This window comes from Salvelinus sp. IW2-2015, linkage group LG8 (genome assembly GCF_002910315.2).
Source record: "Salvelinus sp. IW2-2015 linkage group LG8, ASM291031v2, whole genome shotgun sequence".
NCBI lineage: Eukaryota > Metazoa > Chordata > Actinopteri > Salmoniformes > Salmonidae > Salvelinus > Salvelinus sp. IW2-2015.
Genome location: NC_036848.1, coordinates 41,617,599 through 41,635,827, shown reverse-complemented (window position 1 = coordinate 41,635,827; position 18,229 = coordinate 41,617,599). Strand labels below are relative to the sequence as shown.

The window sequence follows — 18,229 nt, the reverse complement described above, 5'->3', positions numbered from 1 at the left end:
GGCCAAAATTCACCCAACTTATTGTGGGAAGCTTGTGGAAGGTTACCCGAAATGTTTGACCCAAGTTAAACAATTTAAAGTCAATGCTATCAAATACTAATTGAGTGTATGTAAACTTCTGACCCACTGGGAATATGATGAAAGAAATAAAAGCTGAAATAAATCAGTCTCTCTACTATTATTTCACATTCTTAAAATAAAGTGGTGATTCTAACTGACCTAAGACAGGGCATTTTTACTAGGATTAAATGTCAGGAATTGTGAAAKACTGAGTTTAAATGTATTTGGTTAAAGTGTATGTAAACTTCCGACTTCACTGTATATCCACTATAACAAGAATTTCTCATAAATCCATCCATTCTGCCAGTCTATGAGCTGCTAACCCTGGTCCTTGATCTGTACTTCAATTCTTTACTCCTTCTTACTCTTCCACTTACCATCCATTTTGTCCTCRGCTCCTCCCTCCTTCCCTTCCTTTGCTTCTGGAGCAGCAGCCATCTCCGCTGCCCCAGGAACCACTGCTACAGGAACTGGGGCCGCCGGCTCACCTAAACCACAGGGTCAAAGGTCGGGTGACGTCAAACATCTACAGCCAATCAAATCCCTGAGCATCTGAGTTGATTGAATGTTCTGGATAAAGACCAGTCATACGTGTTAAGTTCATGTTTTAAGTATCCCTATATTRCTGTTATTACGGGGCTATCACTCAGTCAAGAGTGCGCATGCGCATGAAGTCTAGTCGTTGTTGGACCTAGCCTTGAGTGTAATGGCTACCTTGTAGTGTGTTCATATAGTAGAGTAAACTTTGTTAAACTGGAACCTTGTCGTTGTGTCATTTCGAGTTAACAATACGCACGTTTCCCAGCAGGATCTGGGGCTTTGGCCGAATCCTCAACCAGCGCCTGCTCAGCCACCATATGCTTCACAGCAAGCACCTCTTTCACTGGGCCAAGTTTCTCCACTTCCTTTAGGGGCAGGACTTCTTGTTTCTGCCCCACCCCCGGGTCAGGCTTCTCCAGCACCTCATTGAACTGCGCCTCGGCCTCTTCCACTTCCTCCTTTTTCACCACCATTTCCTCCTTCTCTCCTCCCTCAGACTGCCCCTCTTCTCCTCCCACTGCAGGTTGGTTCTTCTCCTCCTCCAGCTCGGCGTCATTCTTCCTCTTCTCTATATGGACCTCATCGTGCGGGATGGGCGGCTCGTGCCGATGGGCCTCCCCATCAGGTACCGCCACACCTGAAGGGAGGGAGGAGGGACACACACACACACACACACACATGGGTTTTCAGGTGGTGCTGTAAATAGTATTCCTGACTTTTTTAAAAACCTAGCACTTATAGATTACTGGTTTTCTTGTATGTTGCAGTCTAGTGGATTTTGCTTGGTTCTAACAGGTTCTCCTAGGTTCTGAAACTTTCTCCCTAGTTCTGAAAGGTTCTCCGTAGTTCCATACCTGCGTCGGGGCGGTCCAGTTGTACCTCCTCCTTCTTTTTCATGTCTGCTACTGCTTGTTCAGGTCCTTTGATCTGGGGGGGCTCAGCCTGCTCCTGCTGTCTCTCCACTGGACGGTCTGGCTCTACTGCAGCAGGGGCATTAGGCTTCACCTCAGGCGGTTTCACTACCACTGGCTTCTCTACTGCTGGGAGGGAGAGGGGGGAGAGAATGGAGAGAGACAAAAGAGAGAGAATGCAGTGCATTCGGAAAGTATTCAGACCCCTTGACTTTTTCCACATTTTGTTACGTTATTGTTACGTTATTTTATCAATTTTATTCTAAAATGGATAAAATCGTTTTTTCCAATCATAAATCTACACACAATATCCCATAAAAGACAAAGCAAAAACACCTTTGGCAGCAATTACATCCTCAAGTGTTCTTGGGTATGATGCTACAAGTTTGGCACACCTGTATTTGGGGAGTTTCTCCCATTCTTCTCTGCAGATCCTCTCAAGCTCTGTCAGGTTGGATGGGGAAAGTCGATGCACAGCTATTTCCAGGTATCTCCAGAGATGTTAGATCGGGTTCAAGTTCGTGCTCTGGCTGGGCCACTCAAGGACATTCAGAGACTTGTCCCGAAGCCACACCTGCATTGTTTTGGCTGTGTGCGGAGGGTCATTGTCCTGTTGGAAGGTGAACATTCGCCCCCTTCTGAGGTCCCTGAGCGCTCTGGAGCAGGTTTTCATCAAGGATCTCTCTGTACTTTTCTCCGTTCAACTTTCCCTGACTAGTCTCCTAGTCCCTGCTGTTGAAAAACATCCCCACAGCATGATGCTGCCACAACCATGCTTCACCGTAGGGATGGTGCCAGGTTTCCTCCAGWTGTGACACTTGGCATTCAGGCCAAAGAGTTCAATCTTGGTTTCATCTGACCAGAGAATCTTGTTTCTCATGGTCTAAGAGTTCTTTAGGTGCCTTTTGGTGGGCTGTCATGTACCTTTTACTGAGGAGTGGCTTCCGTCTGGAAACTCAACCATAAAGGCCTGATTGGTGGAGTGCTGCATAGATGGTTGTCCTTCTGGAAGGTTTTCCCATCTCCACAGAGGAACTCCTGGCAGCTCTTGTAAACAGAGTGACCATCGGGTTCTTGGTCACCTCCCTGACCAAGGCCCTTCTTCCCCGATTGCTCAGTTTTGCCGCCGCGCAAGCCAGTATCTAGCGCAAGCATATCTTCGGTTGCGTGTGCCAAGCTTCTATATCCATTTAAGAATGATTGCGAGGCCCTGTGTTCGGATTGCGAACCTCAATGCTACAGAATGTTTGATGTCTAGTTTGAGTGTCTTCACTATGTATTCGACAATGTCAAACTTGACTGGGCACCTGTATGTAGAGATCAAGGCTATCTTGTTTTTTAATAAATTTTGCAAAAAAGGTCTAAAAAACCTGTTCTTCGCTTAGTAAGATATGGGGTATTGTGTGTAGGATTAATGAGGAACATTTTATTTAAGTCCATTTTAGAATGACATGCGTAAAACGGACCAAAATGTGGGAAAAAGTCAGAGGCGGTCTGAGAATTTACTTTTCTCTGCAACTCACTGTACTATACAATATGTCTGAGTGGAGATCCACTAGATGGTAGCAGTGATCTAAACTATAAAAGAGATGCAACACTAATGCTGACATCCCTGCTACAGTACACAAGAGAGAATCAGGAGAGAATGGAGAGAAAATAACGAGAGGGTACAGAGAGAGAGAGAAGCTTGTTCACTGGCCTCACTTATCTGCAAAAACAGTAACGGTTTGGAAGGAGTGGCGACTATCAGTCAGGAGGGAGAGAGAGATAAAGAGAAGAGTGATAGAAAGAGGAAAACGGAAGGCAGGATGGGGCTGTGTGAACTGTCCTTGCTCCTATGTGTAGAGCTCTTTCTAATTTTTACGATCCCCCTCTTCTCCTCTTACCCAAACCCCTCAAGCCCTTAACCCCAGCCCTCCTGTCTCACTCATCTCTCCCCTCATTTCCTCTGTCTGTACCTCTCAACCCCTCCCTCCATACCACCTCCATCTGATACCCCTGTTACAGGAAAGAGCTAGCAGGCATTTCAGCTGCCCAGGAAAGAGGGAAGAGAGTAGGTGAGGGGGAAAGAGGGAGAAGGAAAGGGGGAGAGAGTGGGGGGATAAGGGGAAGATGAGAAACCACTGGAGTTTGAAGGGCATCATTCTGGCTCCATCAATGTCAAACGCTGCTTCTRTTCGATATTATCAAGTGGTTATCCTCTACCCCCGTCTGTCAGTCTGTCTAGCTGTCCGTCAGTCAAAAKCRCAATATATTCCCCCATTTATCCGCGGTTCCATATTTCTTTGTTTTAAGATTGCTTTCACCTTTTGGCTCTTGCTCTCTATACTCTCACTTTTCTGCACCTCTCTCTCCAACAATGACATCAAAATGTGAACTTTGGAGTTTGGAGCATTGCAGATTTGGAACTGATTAGAATAGAATAACAAAGAACAGAATAGAATGGAAAGTTCACTCGGCGATGGAACATGGCCTGTGGCTATAATAGTAATATATGGGCTGTACCGTTCCGTAAATCAGGAATATCAGGAAGGACCCCAAAGATGGCACTCTTGACCGATGCAGGGGGAGGAGGGGCCTGCTTTGGGGTGGAGTCACTGGCTGAGATTGACAACGTGGTAAGGGTGCTGACCAGCAGGATGCCTAACCCCACCCATAACACCAGCTATAGAGGGAGAGAGAGAAAGATTATATAATAATAAAATATACCATTTAGCAGATGCTTATCCAAAAGTGTGTATACATTTTGATTCCTGGGACCACCCATATGTAAACACACTATCCTGGTGTTGCAAGCGCCATGGTCTATCAACTGAGCTACAGAAGACCACCAGAGAGAGAGAGAAAGAAAGAGAGAGAGCGAGAGAGGGATGTTGGTCAGTGATGGGGTTAGTAGGGATAGTGTGTGTGTGTGTCTGTGTCTGTGTCTGTGTCTGTGTGTGTGTGTGTGTGTGTGTCTGTGTCTGTGTGTCTGTGTGGTACCTGTGCAGTGAGTCCATTCTTCTGTATCTTTCTGTAGATGAGGGCGGGGCAGATGAAGCAGATGAGGGAGCCCATGGTGGCTCCAGTCAGTCCCAGGATGGTCTCCACTACAGACATAAGAGCATAGAGAAACATTTAGTTACACACTCACAATCCCTTGGTTGGCTAAAGCGACATACTCTAGCTGACAGTGTACTACGTGGGTCTGTGCGTCAGCCAGGCTAACAGTCCTCATCCTCCTCATCCGCTCTCATCTTTCTCTCCACCTCTTCCTGCACCTCCACACCATACATACAGTACAGGGACAGGGCTTAGCCTTCCTGTTCAATCAGAAGTCAGTATCTCCATACCATCTTTCAACCCATCTGGCCCATAGCCCTGTCCCAAATGAAGCACAAACATACACCCCCCTGATCTAATCTAGTACAAGCTTCACTTCCAGAACCTGTGTTTCAAGCCAGTACCAGTGCCATCCTCCTCCCGACCCAACCCCTCCCTCCCCTGGGCAGGTCTGTCTGGGCGCTGGGCCCAGGCCCCATCTCTCATCCTGGGAACCCAGGCTATATTGTGTCCCTCAGATTTAGTGTCTGTTCCCCCTGGAGTCCCTCCTCCCCCTTCCTCTCTATTAGCCTGATTAGATACACACACCCCAGCCAAACACAGCAGTGTGTGTGTGTGTGTGTGTGTGTGTGTGTGTGTGTGTGTGTGTGTACCTACCCAAACACAACCCTAACAAATAGCCTTACCACAAAAAAAAACCCCAAAAAAGGGGATGGGGGATAAAACATTCAACTCACCCCAACCTTCACATCTAGATCATTATTACAGCACACAGACAAACTAACGGAGACCGCTAAAGAACAAATGTGCTCTGTGGGGGTCTATGAAACCAGGGGCTGTGTGTTGTGTGGTGTGTGTGTGTGTGTGTGTGTGTGTGTGTGTGTCGTGTGTTGTTGGGTGGTGTGTGAGGAAGGGAGAATATAGCGCTATCTTCCTGTCTGTTCGTCCAGAGGAGATAAAGTAGAGGTGTGATTTAAGGAGTGTGTTAGAGTGTGACAGTCACTGAGTCATAAACTCATATTCAAACCACGTCGTAAAAAGCTTGAGTTACAACACACACACATAAAACAACACATGCATCTTAACCAAGGCCTGCGGACATAAAACATAAGAACACACGAACATGTCTCGTCACACACACCACACACGACACACACACACACACACACACACACACACACACACACACACACACACACACACACACACACACACACACACACAACTCCACGAACCACTTGGGATGAGGATGCCTCCCAGCATGCGTTCCGAAGACGATGCGGAGCGTGATCATCTTAAAACGAAGTGGAGGCATGTAACCCCCTGCAGCAAACGTCCCGTCCTTCTGCTGAGGACAAAAAATTATTATAACAGTATTCTACAGTAAAGCTCTTCTGGTTAGGGAATGATAATATCTTATCACTATTTACTGTGTTAACCTTATTTGTGTATAAAGTCACCTGTTGTTCGAACAGCATGGTGTTGATGGCCTGTCTACAGGGCAGTATCATCATGGGGAAGCCGAGCAGCCACTGACATCATGAAGCCCACCCGGATCATCTCTGTCACCAGGTTAGAAGGGAAGTTCATCAGAACGTTACCGGCTATGTCGTCCGTGAAACTGACGTAACCAAAGAAGCCCACCTAGAGAGAGGAGAGGAGGGAATGAATAGAGGAAGGAAGGAGGGAAGAGGGGAATATCAAAGTGTTAAATTCAAAAAGTCATGCACACACATACACACCTAAACCATCATGCAGTATAGAACAATGTACTATGCGGTGAAGACATCGAGACAGGAGTGACTCAGCATGCACGACTCACCGTGATGTAGAAGGTGGTGACGACGTTGAGGGAGGTGGTGAAGATGGTGCTCATGCGTTTGATGGAGGGCTCGTCCAGACTGTCGTAGGTAGGCAACACCTGCCTGTAAACAAACAACCAGCGCACAAACTACAGCTGCCACATCAGACAGGACTAGACAAGTCAAATTTCAGGGCAAACTTAGTGCTCCACTGGAAAAAGCTAAAGTTTTAGTACAAACTTTGTAGTCTAGAGAGAGGAGACCGAAGACGCAAKAGCTGTCAACATCAACTGGGGATAATTCAATGTTTTGGGGTTTTTAAAGATCATAATCAAATTTGTATATTTGAATCAAAGAATAAGATATTGGTCGAGGCAAATTGGTCATGAGAGGGTAAAAAGGTTTATCTGACGGTTTAGATCTCTGCTCATTATAGATGGTGAGATTGAACAGCGAGGATCAGCATTGGTATCATATTAGATTAACACACAGGGAGAGAAAAACAGCTAATTTCACAAAAAGGCAGTTGTGGTTTCCGCACAGTGTGTGTGCGACACCGTGTGTGCATGTGTATGTTCGTGCGATGCCATGCACAAGTGTATGTGTGTGTGAGAATGAGAATGAGAGTAGGTGAGGCTGTCTGTCAGTCAGGGAGGGGTGCAGTAAAGTGCTGGTTATTATCTCTGAGAAACAAAGAAGCGACAGAACGGGCTGTCTGTCATCAAGCAGCACTGTAAAAGAACAGGCCAGCAGCACATTAAAAGGGGAATTTACAGGCCCTCTATATAACAGCTAGTGTTAGACTAGGGTTAGAGCGTTATAACCTTTCTTGGCTGTCTTTTTTGCACTCACTTTTGTGTGTGTGTGTGTGTGTGTGTGTGTGTGTGTGTGTGTGTGTGTGTGTGAAAAAGAGAGAAAGAGAGAGCATACAGTTACCGTGTCACTCTACCGCATTCACTCCCTCTTTCTCCGTTTTTTTTATGGGTGTACAGCACTGTCCCACGGTGCTTTTCTTTGACGCCTGTTTAAACTCAGGAACTATTCCAACTTATAGCTGAGCTCAAATAAAACAGCTTACTGGAACTAGACCTCAAACCTGTYGAGTACTGTACATTCTCTCAATATACCTCATTCCATTTCCAATGTTTTTTCATTCTATTTATAGTTTACACCATCTGTAAAATAGTCCAATGTATGTTTTCTTATTCGGTTTATACGGTCTGTAAAACAGCGTTCAATGCCTATTTATTTGAAATARTTCTTGACGTCAAACTGAAACTAACACTCCACATGTGTGGGTAGAGGGACAGACATTGTCTTCATATTGCTTATCTCGTTTGTTTGATTCCACAGCAGTATCACAGAGGGACATTTTCATTCGTGTTTGTCTATTCTATGACTGCACAGTTTCATAACTCTATAGTCCTGGCCTGGTTAATGGTGATATTAAGTCATGTTATAAATGAACGTAAACAGCTTTAATAAAAGGTCATAAAAAGCGTATGTGTTGAAAGCTGTTTAATCAGTGTGTGAATACATTAGATGGCAGCCGTCCATTGGTCTGATTAGTGGTTTGGCTGAAGCAGCATGGAGTCGAGCAGCGCTCCGCTCGCTGTCTGACCACTGGCCAACAGAGGGCCCTGCCAAATAACATTCATCACCGCTAGTGTGACACACACACACACACACACACACACACACACACACTAGGACAGGCCCGTGCGTGCGTGCGTGCGTGCGTGCGTGCGTGCGTGCGTACGTACACACGAGAGTATTGTTACCTCAGTGGGATAATTATTCTTGTTCCAGTCTCAGCACCAGTCAGCCTCTCCCACCCCCCCAAAAAAAACTCACCCAATAAACCTTACCCAACCACCTCCAGAAAACTCACATCAAACTCCCTTAAGACACTTCATACATGCAAACCGTCAGCGTATGTACCAAAGTCAACCCCAAAGTCCAAACACACAACCCAGTCCAACCCCAAACACACCCCTAACCCCCACCCACCCAAAACCTTTCCCTCCCTTCCCCTTTCATCCCAGGCACCATGGCAATGACAGAAGAGAGGAGGCAGCGACAGAACATGCAGATGGAGGTGAAGATGGAGGGATTGGATAGAGGGAGGGATGGGTGGATTATGCTGTTGAATTCCATGCTGTTACTGTCACTTGTCCACTCAAGCTTAACATTGTTGTCATCTGGTCCACCAGGTGCCTTTAGAGAGTTCCTCAATGAACTTGACACCTTGATAAGCTAATTTCCTGAACATGGCTCACCGCTCTTCATACTGGGCGACTTCAACCTCCCAACGTCTGCCTTAAATTAATTTKTTTCCACCTCTTTCTTTCCCCTCCWTGCCTCTTTTGACCTCTCCCAGTCCCCTRCCACTCATAAGGCAGGAAATATGCTTGACATCTTTACTAGAGGCTTTTTGCCTACTAATCTCACTGCAACCACCCTCCAGGTCTCTGATCACTAATATGTTTCCTTTTCGGTCTCCATTTTCTCCAACCCTACCCACTCAGCCCCTACCCAGATGGTTGTGCGCCGTTGCAATCTTCTCCCTCTCTCTCTCTCCTCTTCAATCCTATCATCTCCCCCTTCTGCTAAATCCTCCCTCCTGCCTCCTGATTCTACCTCTTCGACTCTACTCTCCTCTCCTTCTGCATCCTATGACTCGCACAATCCCCTTTCTTCCCAGCCGGCTCAGCCCTTCCCTCCTGTCCCGTGGCTGAGTGACTCATTGCGAGCTTACAGAACAGGACTGCGGGCATGGAGGAAGCTAAACTATTGGAGAACCTATCATAATTTCACTCCCTCCTGTCTATCTTCTCTTCCTCTGTATCCACTGCTAAAGCCACTTTCTATCACTCTAAATTTCAAGCTTCTACCTCTACCCCTAGGAAATTATTACACCTTCTCCTCCCTCCTTAATCCTCCACCCATCTCCCTCTGCGGACAACTTTGAAAACCACTTTGAAAAGAAGGTTGACGACATACGCTCCTCATTCACTCAGCCTACTGATTCCGCTGATCCCACTCACACAGAACTACCCTACACCTTGACCTCTTTCTCCCCTCTATCTCCAAATGGAATCCTGCGACTAGTGAGGTCCGGCCACCCGACAACCTGCCTGCTTGACCCAATTCCCCCTCCCTTCTCTAGACCATCTCCGGAGACCTCCTCCCATTCCTCACTTCCCCCATCCCTGACCACTGGCGGGCCGAGCACATCGATGGGGCTGTAGTGGAGCGGGTAAATTGTTAGTTAAATAGTTAATCAAAGAGCTACTSAAACTATCTGAATTMACCCTTTTTGCAAAAKWWTTMMMMGGACTCATCACATACACTGCTGCTACTGTTAAATACCTATCACATTGCATAGTCACTTCATTCATAGGTTATATGTACATATCTACCTCAATTACCTCGTACCCCTGCACATCGACTTGGTACTTGTACCCCATGTACACTACATGACCAAAAGTATGTAGACACCTGCTCATCGAACATCTCATTCCAAAATCATGAGCATTAATTTGACTTGGTCTCCCCTTTGCTGCTATAACAGCCTAAACTCTTCTGGGAAGGCTTTCCACTAGATGTTGGAACATTGCTGCAGGGACTTGCTTCCACTCAGCCACACGAGCATTAGTSAGGTCAGGCACTGATGTTGGGCAATTAGGCCTGGCTCGCAGTCGGCATTCCAAATCATCCCAAAGGTGTTTGATGGGGTTGAGGTCAGGGATCTGTGCAGGCCAGTCAAGTTTTTCTACACCGATCTTGACAAAGCATTTCTGTATGGCTCTTGCTTTGTGCACAGGGCCATTGTCATGCTGAAACYGGAAAGGGCTTTCCCCAAACTGTTGCTGAAACAGAATCGTCTAGAATGAAAAACAGCCCCAGAACATTAATTCTCCTCCACCAAACTTTACAGASGGCACTATGCATTCGGGCAGGTAGCGTTCTCCTGGCATCCGCCAAACCCAGATTTGTCCATCGGACTTGCCAGATGGTGAAGCGTGATTCATCACTCCAGAGAATGCATTTCCACTGCTCCACAGTCCAATAGTGTCAAGCTTTACACCACTCCAGCCGACGCTTGGTATTGCGAATGGTCAACTATATATGCATTGAGCATGCCTGATGCTTTAACTTCTTTGGGACTGAGGGGCAGTATTGAGTAGCTTGGATGAATAAGGTGCCCAGAGTAAACTGCCTGCTACTCAGGCCCAAAAGCTAGAATATGCATATAATTAGTAGATTTGGATAGAAAACACTCTGAAGTTTCTAAAACTGTTTGAATGATGTATGTGAGTATAACAGAACTCATATGGCAGGCAAAAACCTGAGAGAAAAATCCAACCAGGAAGTGGGAAATCTGAGATTTGTAGGTTTTCAAGTCTTTGCCTATCCAATATACAGTGTCTATGGGGTCATATTGCACTTCCTAAAGCTTCCACTAGATGTCAACAGTCMTTAAGGCTTCTACTGTGAAGGGGGAGCGAATAAGAGCTGTTTGAACCAGGTGTCTGGCAGAATGCCATGAGTTAAGTCAGGCGCACGACCGTGAGAGCGAGCTCTGTTCCTTTTCATTTCTAAAGACAAAGGAATTGTCCGGTTGAAACATTATTGAAGATTTATGATAAAAACATCCTAAAGATTGATTTTATACATCGTTTGACATGTTTCTACGAACTGTAATATAACTTTTTTGACTTTGTCTGGACCTAGTGCCTGCGCATTTGGATTACTGGACTAAACACGCGAACAAAAAGGAGGTATTTGGACATAAATGATGGACTTTATCGAACAAAACTAACATTTATTGTGGAACTGGGATTCCTGGGAGTGCATTCCGATGAAGATCATCAAAAGGTAAGTGAATATTTATAATGCCATTTCTGACTTTTGTTGACTCCACAACTTGGCGGGTACCTGTACGGCTTGTTTTGGTGCCTGAGTGCTGTACTCAGATTATCGCATGGTGTGCTTTTGCCATAAAGCTTTATTGAAATCTGACACAGCGGTTGTATTAAGGAGAAGTATATCTTTAATTCCAAGCATAACACTTGTATTTTCATCAACATTTATGATGAGTATTTCTGTAAATTGACGTGGCTCTCTGCAAAATCACCGGATGTTTTGGAAGCAAAACATTACTGAACATAACMCGCCAATGTAAACTAAGATTTWTTTATATAAATATGAACTTTATCGAACAAAACATACATGTATTGTGTAACATGAAGTCCTATGAGTGTCATCTGATGAAGATCATCAAAGGTTAGTYATMAATTTTATCGTGGTCCATCTCTCGCTAGTTATATTGTAGATCCTACTCTTTACTCCTCAAGATCTCCAATCAACATCTTGTCTCCAGGCTTCAACAGCCGGTATGCAAGCAGTGCTGTTGTGATAAATAACATATTTTRCCAGGGCTAGAATGCAGTTCCTGGCAACACATTAAAAAAAACACACCGAAACAACATGATGTTAGACAGATACAACTACAGCAGGCGACTGCGTCTAGAAGTAGAAGTACCTGGCGATAGAACAGGGAATGAAGTAGCCGATTGGTTAAGTGTGAAGCCGTGAAAGTGAAACAGCAAACTCCCCCTACAAACATCCCCCACCCCTAACTCTCCATKCAAAAACTCTGTCTCCGTCACCTTGCAGACTAACCCTATAGCCTTTGTGTTGTCTTTATGAATGCAGGTAGTCATGCTCCATTCAGTACATTTATCAGTGTTCTACATGCAACAATAGCACATTTACAACATATTAGGAGCAGCATGAAAGAAAGACCACGTGAACTATCATGTCCATTCTACCCATTCTATTTCTGTCTCTAGACTAGAGGTCGACCGATTAATGGAATGGCCGATTAATTAGGTGCCGATTTCAAGTTTTCATAACAATCGGAAATCGGTATTTTTGGACACCGATTTGGCCGTTTTTTTTGGTTTTTTACACCTTTATTAACTAGCAAGTCAGTTAAGAACACATTCTTATTTTCAATGACGGCCTAGGAACGGTTGGGCAAAAGGACAGATTTACCTTTTCAGCTCAGGGATTCAATCTTGCAACCTTACGGTTAACTAGTCCAACGCTCTAACCACCTGCTTTACATGCACTCCACGAGGAGCCTGCCTGTTACGTGAATGCAGTAAGAAAGCCAAGGTAAGTTGCTAGCTAGCATTAAACTTATCTTATAAAAAACAAACAATCAAATCATAATCACTAGTTAACTACACATGATTGATGATATTACTAGTTTATCTAGCGTGTCCTGCGTTGCATATAATCGATGCGGTGCCATTCGCAAAACAGGACTGTCGTTGCTCAACGTGTACCTAACCATAAACATCAACCGCTTTCTAAAATCAATACACAAGTATATATTTTTAAACATGCATATTTAGTTAATATTGCCTGCTAACATGAATTTCTTTTAACTAGGGAATTGTGTCACTCTCTTGTACAGAGTCAGTGGATATACAGCAGTTTGGGCCGCCTGGCTCGTTGCGAACTGTGTGAAGACTATTTCTCCTAACAAAAGACAGCAAACTTCGCCAAACGTGTAATGATTTAACATTTTTCGCATTTGCGAAAAAAAGCACAATCGTGGCACGACTGTACCTAACCATAAGCATCAATGCCTTCTTAAAATCAATACACAGAAGTATATATTTTTAAACCTGCATATTAGCTAAAGAAATCCAGGTTTAGCAATATTAACCAGGTGAAATTGTGTCACTTCTCTTGCGTTCATTGCACGCAGAGTCAGGGGATATGCAACAGTTTGGGCCGCCTGGCTCGTTGCAACTAATTTGCCAGAATTTTACGTAATTATGACATAACATTGAAGTTGTGTGCAATGTAACAGGAATATTTAGACTTATGGATGCCACCCGTTAGATAAAATACGGAACTGTTCCGTATTTCACTGAAAGAATAAACGTTTTGTTTTCGAGATGATAGTTTCCGGATTCGACCATATTAATGACCTATGTTATAATTAAGTCTATGATTTGATAGAGCAGTCTGACTGAGCGGTGGTAGGCAGCAGCAGGCTCGTAAGCATTCATTCAAACAGCACTTTCGTGCGTTTTGCCAGCAGCTCTTCACAATGCTTCAAGCATTGCGCTGTTTATGACTTCAAGCCTATCAACTCCCGAGATTAGGCTGGTGTAACCGATGTGAAATGGCTAGCTAGTTAGCAGGGTGCGCGCTAATAGCGTTTCAAACGTCACTCGCTCTGAGACTTGGAGTAGTTGATCCCCTTGCTCTGCATGGGTAACGCTGCTTCGAGGGTGGCTGTTGTCGATGTGTTCCTGCTTCGAGCCCAGGTAGGAGGAGCGAGGAGAGGGACGGAAGCTATACTGTTACACTGGCAATACTATAAGAACATCCAATAGTCAAAATGTATATGAAATACAAATCGTATAGAGAGAAATAGTCCTATAATTCCTATAATAACTACAACCTAAAACTTCTTACCTGGGAATATTGGATACTCATGTTAAAATGAACCACCAGCTTTCATATGTTCTCATGTTCTGAGCAAGGAACTTAAACGTTAGCTTTCTTACATGGCACATATTGCACTTTTACTTTCTTCTCCAACACTTTGTTTTTGCATTATTTAAACCAAATTGAACATGTTTCATTATTTARTTGAGGCTAAATAGATTTTATTGATGTATTATATTAAGTTAAAATAAGTGTTCATTCAGCATTGTTGTAATTGTCATTATTACAAATAAATAAATAAATAAATAAAAATTGGCCGATTAATCGGTATCGGCATTTTTTGGTCCTCCAATAATCGGTATCGGCGTTGAAAAATCATAATCGGTCGACCTCTACTCTAGACTCTACATCCTGGTCATGTTCAATAGGCACGAAACAGGAAACTTTTGAAAACTTATTGGACAAGTTTAGGTATGTACCCCTTCATTATTATTATGTTTTTTTTATTTTATAAAGTGTCTCGGACTTCTTTTTGTGCCTAATGAACACAACCCATATCCTATCACCATTTCAGGGACTGCGCAGGAGGGGCGGGAAGGGACTGGGAGGTACTTACGACTGACAGGCGAAGGCCATGCCACAGATAGGGAGGCAACGAAAGACACCATCCCAGCGCACCAAACTGACCCGCCCCAGCCAAAAGCCACTGAGTAGCCCGTGTTTGAATGAGGACAGCACCATCTGAGGGAGGGAGGGAGGGGGGAGAGCAGGGGGGAGTTATGGCTTGAACCAAAAGAAGAACAGGAGGGTTGAAGAGGAGGAGAGAAGCCCATTCTGAAGGCCTGTCTGATCATGAGTGAAAGAATGAAGAGGGGAGGAACCGGAGAAAATGAATTTGAACACAACATTTAAAAAATGAGACAGAATATGCCATGTTGATAAAAAAGTCTCCTCCTGCCCAAATAAGGCRGTGACGATATCAGAAATCATCCTCTCGAACCTGTTAGAGATTTACACATGCCCAATGCCCAACTAGTAGGGCTGCACATTTAATCTAATGGTAATCTAAATTSTGATATTGACATGCGCATTATCCATATGACAAGAGGCTGCGATATTTTGAAACGGCCATCTGTAAGGCCCGTATTTTTACTTTGGATTTATTGCTTTAGTTGACAGAGTTCTCTCCGTCCAGTCACTCAACCAGGCAGTTTCTCGTGCTTGAGATTCACTCTGCATGCATTGACCAAACAGCATGCTGTCAGATTTTTCCCAAACAAGAACAACGCAACTTTCCAGCTTACCTCTTAATATAAATCCACATATTTTCTATATTATACTATTTGTTTGTGTAACTTGCTCTTAGTTGGCCTTAGGAAACTGCAAATATGCCTAAAGGTTTCCTGTTAGCCCCTAATGCTAATCCACTTGTTCTTAATGAGAGACAGCTTGTTCTTAAATCAGAGAGGAAAAGGTGAAGAATATTCTAAAATCTTTGTACGAATGTACCTATCCATTTAAATCTAATTAGGTTCCCATGGGAAAGACTGACCAACACTTTGGTTCCTGCTCTGTCACAACCATCTCCTCCCTTACTTTTCATTTGTTGTCATGCAAAACAAAACTGCATTCCAAGTGCCCACTATATTCCAACCATAAAATTAAAATCATTATTCAATTTCTATGATTCCAACAGTTTAACSAGTGTTTTGATCAATAATCGCAAGTAAACTAGCAATATTTGGTACAAAAATAGCAATTTGATTTTTACTCATTTTGTGCAGCCCAACCAACTAAAATGCAGAATTTAAAGACTGATCAAGAAAATAAATAAATATTTCTGAGGGGCAGATGTTTTGATCGGTACGGCATTTACTGTCTGTAGTTGATTCCCATATCCAGCTCCAGAGGACCAGAGAAAGAGAGCTCCATGAGCATCCTCCACATCAGAGGATGGCAGTTTGGGGGGACAGGGGTTGAGCAATCAATAATTGTGCACCCCCTTGCCTCCAAACCATAGACACACAAACAACCTAAAGACAAACGAAAATGAATTTGAAGAGGGGAAAGGAAATMGAAATGCGAGGATTGGATTGGAGATTGAGGATGCTATTAGTTTTAGGAGGTGGTAGGTGGGTTGGGGATTGAATTTTGTCCCCTTAGCCTCGGAGTTGATACCTTCCCCCAGGTCGGAGTTCAAGGATTGTTTCCATGGTTACTTACGGGTGACAGCAGAAGGTGGTGGCGATAATGGGCAGGCACTGTATGACGCCCCTGACCCGCCACAGGTGTACACGCTCGAACCAGGAGCCTGAGATCAGGCCGTAACGCAGAGAAGACATGACTATCTACAGCAGCCAGCCAGACAGCAGTCAGCAGCAACACAGGAGAGTAGAGAAACAGTCACAAGGGAGAGGAAGGTAGAGAGAATCGTAAAGGAGGTGTCAGAAAGGAAGGGGGGGGGGGTCAGGAACGGCAATGATAGAAAAGGAAGTAGGAGAGGAAGGGAGATACATCAGTTAGAGGGTTAGTGGTCTGGACCAAGGTAGGTGGAGGTCAGGGCCAGGACTGGGTCTGGTTCTAATCCCAGACATGACAGTACTCCAACTGACAGTGGTGTTCAGTAGAAATGTCATGGTTTTACTACAGGAGGTTGGGGCAGAGCACAGGATAGCACAAAGAGGCTACACTATACTACAGTAGCAGTGCTAGAGACTAACTGTGTAAGCAGTGAAAATACTACAGAAATACATAGAGCCATCAACAATAACATCAACAACAATCACAACATCAATACATTTTCGCAATAGGGTCAAAGAAAAGGCAAGGGAGTCACACAGTGTCAACAGCCATTATTCTATCAGTGTGAAACAGGAATTAGATACTTAACACATATCATCATTATAGAAGAGCCATAATTCTTTGTAAAAACCTATCGAGTAAAATGTATATTAGCAAAACTCTTAACATTTTACCCATCTGAGTATGGCCCTCTTACACCTGCTGCAGGCAGCCCTGTACCCCTTCCCCTACCCGTGTGGTTGCGGTCTCACCGTGAACATGAAGAACGTGTAGAACATGAGGGCCATGGCAGAGAAGGACTGGATGGATGACATCAGGTTTCTCTGCAGACTGAGAGGCAGCACGATGARCAGAGACACCGTGATCAGCAGCAGCACACGGAAACCAAATGACACCTGCGGAGGGRAAGAAAGGACACAATCTCTAACCAATCATATCACATAAACAATCGGTTCAAACAAATCAGCAACAGTACAAGGAAACCAAGTGTTGTGCAAAAAGTACCTTTTGAGTTGTGGAGACAACACGACACATTTATTCAATCATTTGAAAAAGAACCATCCCTTATTTTATGAAGATTGAGCCGTAGCCAGCCACCTACAGTGCATTCTGAAAGTATTCAGACCCCTTGACTTTTTCCACATTTTGTTACATTACAGCCTTATTCTAAAATGGATAAAATTGTTTCCCCCCCTCCCCTCATCTACACACAATACCCCATATCGACAAAGCAAAAACAGGTTTTTAGAAATGTTACCAAATGTATAAAAAAAATACAAAATTGAAATATCACATTTACACAAGTATTCAGAACCTTTACTCAGTACTTTGTTGAAGCACCTTTGGCAGCGTTTACAGCCTTGAGTCTTCTTGGGTATGACGCTACAAGCTTGGCACAACTGTATTTAAGAAGTTTCTCCCATTCTTCTCTGCAAATCCTCTCAAGCTGACAGGTTGGATGGGGAGTGTCGCTACGCAGCTATTTTCATGTCTCTCCAGAGATGTTCGATCAGGTTCAAGTCCGGGTTCTGGCTGGGCCACTCAAGGACATTCAGATACTTGTCCAAAGGCCATTCCTGCGTTGGCTTGGCTGTGTGCTTAGAGATTAGCTTTAGCATTCAGGCCAAAGAGTTCAATCTAGGTTTCATCAGACCAGAGAAATCTTGTTTCTCCTGTTCTGAGAGTCCTTTAGGTGCTTTTGGCAAACTCCAAGCGGGCTGTCATGTGCCTTTTACTGAGGAGTGCTACTGTCCGGCCACTCTACCATAAAGGCCTGATTGGGAGGTGGTGCTGCAGAGATGTTGTCCTTCTGGAAGGTTCTCCCATCTCCACAGAGGAACTCTGGAGCTCTATCAGAGTGACCATCGGGTTCTTGGTCACCTCCCTGACCAAGGCCCTTCTCCCTCGATATGCTCAGTTTGGCCGGGCGACCAGTTCTAGGAAGAGTCTTAGTGGTTCCAATCTTCTTCCATTTAAGAATGTTGGAGGCCACTGTGTTCTTGGGGACCTTCAATGCTGCAGAAATGTACACTTCCCCAGATCTGTGCCTCGACACAACCGTGTCTCGGAGCTCTACGGACAATTCCTTCGACC

The 18,229-nt window shown here is 44.5% G+C and overlaps 1 protein-coding gene across 1 annotated transcript in view; it reads right to left on the bottom strand.

The window, feature by feature from the left end:
- Positions 1 to 18,229, bottom strand: part of LOC111967963 (putative sodium-coupled neutral amino acid transporter 10) — a 36,765-nt gene that overhangs the window by 14,073 nt on the left and 4,463 nt on the right. Inside the window, 12 exon segments of the mRNA XM_023993433.2 lie at positions 438 to 548; positions 857 to 1,237; positions 1,455 to 1,640; positions 4,017 to 4,176; positions 4,494 to 4,600; positions 5,789 to 5,816; positions 5,818 to 5,901; positions 6,014 to 6,079; positions 6,081 to 6,197; positions 6,376 to 6,478; positions 16,058 to 16,182; positions 16,888 to 17,031. Of these exon segments, the coding sequence (XP_023849201.2) occupies positions 438 to 548; positions 857 to 1,237; positions 1,455 to 1,640; positions 4,017 to 4,176; positions 4,494 to 4,600; positions 5,789 to 5,816; positions 5,818 to 5,901; positions 6,014 to 6,079; positions 6,081 to 6,197; positions 6,376 to 6,478; positions 16,058 to 16,182; positions 16,888 to 17,031 (1,612 nt within the window).